This window comes from Myotis brandtii, unplaced genomic scaffold, assembly GCF_000412655.1.
Source record: "Myotis brandtii unplaced genomic scaffold, ASM41265v1 scaffold486, whole genome shotgun sequence".
NCBI lineage: Eukaryota > Metazoa > Chordata > Mammalia > Chiroptera > Vespertilionidae > Myotis > Myotis brandtii.
Window position 1 is genome coordinate 411,902 of NW_005368569.1, and position 3,989 is coordinate 415,890.

Below are 3,989 nucleotides of genomic sequence, written 5' to 3' on the forward strand. Positions count from 1 at the left end.
CCCCGCCCGGGCCGGCCAGGCCTTTGTCCTCGGGACACGGCGAAAAGCCCCGCACTGGCCGCGAGTGGGCTGGGGGCTGGCCCTGAACCTCCGTAGAGGGCAGAGGAGGGAGAGACCAGGCAGAGGGGACGCGGGATGAGGGAGGGGCACTGATTACTTAGATCCCCAGCAACTCGGCCTCTGTCTTTATTCCCACTTTGATGACCAGAACGCTGAGGCCGGGTCTTACGGGGTTTGACAGGTGAGGGCTGGAGCTGCAAGGACCGAGGGATGGGGTCAGAAGGAGGAGGATCCTGCCGCCACTTCAGGAGGCGGTCTGTGGTCCTGTCACCTCTGCTGGGCCTGGGGTCAGCCCGGAGGTCAGCCCAGGACCTGCCCAACTCCCAAGTGAGGCCGCAGGACCCCCAGCCCTCACTTCAAGGGGTTGCCTCCTGGTTGGCCACTCCAGCCCCACCCAAGAGATCGATGGGAGCTACTTTCGGGGAGAAGCCTGAGTCTACCATCCACCGAGGGGACCCCAAACCCACCCCACTCAGGCCCCCCAAATAAGTCAAGGGGTAGCGGGCCGGAGCATAGAGGAGGCCCGGGGCAGAGCTGGGAGTCAGGAATCTGTCCGGGAGTGTCAGGCGTGGGGAGGAGGTCGGGTGGGCACTGAAGTCGCAAAGGGAGCTGCTCCCCTGCACTCGTGACTCCTGTAGTCACCTCCTGTCTGCCCCAGGCCCACGCAGTGGGGAGGCTGGCAGGGGCAGGAAGGGGTGAAGTGGCAACTAGGAATCAGAGAATGAGGAAACAGGAATCTAAAGGGGGATCTCCAGAATCAGGCTTGGTGGGGGAGGCGGGGAACAGGAAGGAGAGGGACACAAGAACAGCCCAGCGGAGTAAGTACAGCAGGAGCTGTGGACAGGCTGAGTCAGGGTCCCACACCTTGTCTTCCGGCTGCCTCTGTGCCCTGGTTAACCATCTGTTGAAGTTGGACTCAGCTATCCCCAGGGCCATGTATACATATGCGGGTGCCCTGGGGACTTCCTGAGATTTCTGTAGCTCATTTGTCTGAAGCAGCCTCAGTGCTTCCTGTGAGGCCTCTGGGTATCCCCTGCAAGGCCCCCTGGGCCCCACTCGGAGCTACTCAGCCATAGACATGTTCAGACCCAGACACCGTGACAGAAACCAGATAAAAGCCAACACCCCCAGGGCAGGGTTGCTTAAGAAAGCCACTGCCGGTCAAGCCAGCCCTGGGTTCAAAATCCTGGTATCCTCTTATTAGCTGCATGACACTGAGCAATCACTTCACCTCTCAGAACCTCAGTCTTCCCGTCTGTAAAGTGGGCTGTAAGGAGCACCTGGCACATGGGTGGTTGTGAGGATCCCAGGAGATCCCACAAGCCTCAGCGGGCACTGGCCCAGGGCCCCGCCCCAGCACCTGGTCTGCTCTGCAGCACACACAGTCTGCAGAACTATTGGGGGGCTCGGCGTCCGGCAGCGTCAGTTCCCACACACAGTGCATGGGCAGGGCTGCAGAGAACATTTTCACTCTAGTTCCTCAGTGCTCCTCGCCCAGAGACCAGCGGGACCTGGGACATCAGTGTCAACACTCCTCTCCTGGGTGTTTATTTCTTATTAGTAGTAAAATTTGCAAATATATTAAAAAGTCAAAAGAGTTATACTCTTAACACTAATATACCCACCACCTAGATTGTACAGTTGTTAACACATTGGTACATTTACTTTATCACATATCTCTCCATCTATCTAGCAATCCATTTAAAAAAAAAAAAAATATATATATATATATATTTTTTTTTTATTGATTTCGGAGAGGAAGGGAGATAGAGGTAGAAACATCAATGAAGAATCATTAATCAGCCGTCTCTTGCACACCCCACACTGGATCAAGCCCGCAACCTGGGCATGTGCCCTGATCAAGAATTGAACCGTGACCTCCTAGTTCACAGGTCGACGCTCAACCACTGAGCCACACCAGCAGGGCTCCATTTTGTTTTTCAATGAATTTAAACTGCAGACATCAGTACATTTCAATTCTAAACACTTCAGCCCCCATATCTTTACTAAGTTTAAGATTTTATTGTTTTTCAGGTAGATTGCATTCAGTGAAAAGTGCAGACCTTGTGTGTTGGGAGTGAATTTTTGAAATTGGTTCCTGCTTAGTAGGCTGCCTTTGAGACTGCTTAGGTCTGACTAGTCCCTGTTGGACATTGTCTGAGTCGGGTGAATTCTGCCATAGAGCCTGTTGGGGTGGGGGCGGAGTGAGCATCCCCAGAGGATGGCCTCCTGCGGGCTGGACACACATAGGAGGCTGGCACTTCCTGATTGGGTCCTGGCAAGGAGCTGGCATGGGGTCAGGAGTAAGGGCGATGCCCAGAAACACTGGGGGCAACACAGGTGTGAGCCTGGGCCCCATGACCAGGTCCTAAGCCTGGCAGCTGCAGAACTGAGGGCAGATCACCTTCCATTCCTGAGCCTCCTCTATTGCTGACTGGCAGGGGCTCATAGGGGCACTGGGTGAGGGGCTGTGCAAAGACTCTGACTTCTCCCTCCCCACCCACCCAGGGTCTCTCCTTCATCATCTTTGTCTGCTACGTGGCGTCCACAGCATCCGCCTTCCTCACCGCGCCCCTCCTGGAGTTCCTGCTGGCCCTCTTCTTCCTCTTTGCTGATGCCATGCAGTTGAATGACAAGTGGCAGGGCTTGTGCTGGCCCATGATGGTGAGGGCTGGGGCCCCAAGAGGAAGCGGTTGGCTGCCCTTTCTTCAATGCACTGGGACAGCTGTTTGCCATTGGTTGGAGCCAGGCGGGTAGACCTGGCTTCAGGTGCTCTGGGCCCCTCCACTCAGCAGCCATATAACCCAGGTCAGGGCCTCCAGGTCTCTCTGTAAGGCAAGCATGTCAAACTCAAAGGCTCACACGGGCCAAATAAGCAAGGTTTAAGTTTATGTGGGCCGCAAAGTAACAAAAGCTTCAATTTTCATAGAAATGTAGGTTTATTTCGATAGAGACATGCTGAATACAAAGGGCTGAAATAAATGAGTAATCATTAAAATAAAATAGAACATTTTAATAAAAATAATTAATAATTCTTGAACATTAACTTACCAGACACTGAATAACTGCACAAATTAATAAGCGTAACGCGAATAAACCTATTTTTTCATGTTCTCCGAAAGCGAAATATTTCCTGTTGCGCACACCAAACAAGTCAGTACAAGACTAATGACGTGGCAATCAGCTGCTAAAACATTCGCTGCTAGTATTAGTGGACAGAAATGGTGCGCCGGCGCGTAAGGGAAATGAATGCAAACACGATTATAGTAAACGGTGTAGTTCGTTATTAATAATTATGTATAACAGGATATTGTAAAAATTAAGTTACGAAATTTTAATTAAAACATTTCTGAGCCACAAAAACATTCCTTGTGTGCAGGGAGTTTGACATGCTTCCTGTAAGGGAATCCCAGACTGCATCCTTGCCCCTGGCCACGAGGTGGCGCTGGTGCTCCCTAGTCTCAGCTACAGGAATTCAAGCCATTTCAACAAGGGCGGGGCACGTGAACTGAGGGCTTGCAGGGTCTACCCAGACCCTCACTCTGCCCTCTGGCAATTCGGCTTATCACCCGGGAGGCCCAGAGCCCTGCCTCAGACTTCGCTGTGTGCAGTGGGTCAATGGGTCAGAGAGAAGGGACAGCAAGCCTGCACTTGAACCCTGGTCTCTCTCTTTTTTTGTTTAATAAAATGAATTTTTTAAAAAATTTTTATTCTTGATTTGAGAGAGAGGAAGGGAGAGAGAAACATTGATGGGCTGCCCTCTCACACGTGCCCTAACTGGGGATTGAACCCACAACATTTTGGAATACAGGACGATGCTTCAACCAATTGAGCCCCACCGTCAGGGTGAACCCTGGTCTTTTCTTGTCATTGAAAAAAATTTTTTTTTAATTTTATTGTTGAGAGTATTACATATGTCCCTTTCTCCT

At 51.8% G+C, this 3,989-nt stretch overlaps 1 protein-coding gene across 1 annotated transcript in view; it reads left to right on the forward strand.

Moving 5' to 3' along the window:
- The window catches only part of CMTM3 (CKLF-like MARVEL transmembrane domain containing 3), an 8,796-nt gene that overhangs the window by 1,607 nt on the left and 3,200 nt on the right, over positions 1 to 3,989 (forward strand). Inside the window, exons 2-3 of the mRNA XM_005876451.2 lie at positions 242 to 387; positions 2,569 to 2,724. Of these exons, the coding sequence (XP_005876513.1) occupies positions 242 to 387; positions 2,569 to 2,724 (302 nt within the window). The remainder of the gene's footprint in view (positions 1 to 241; positions 388 to 2,568; positions 2,725 to 3,989) is intronic.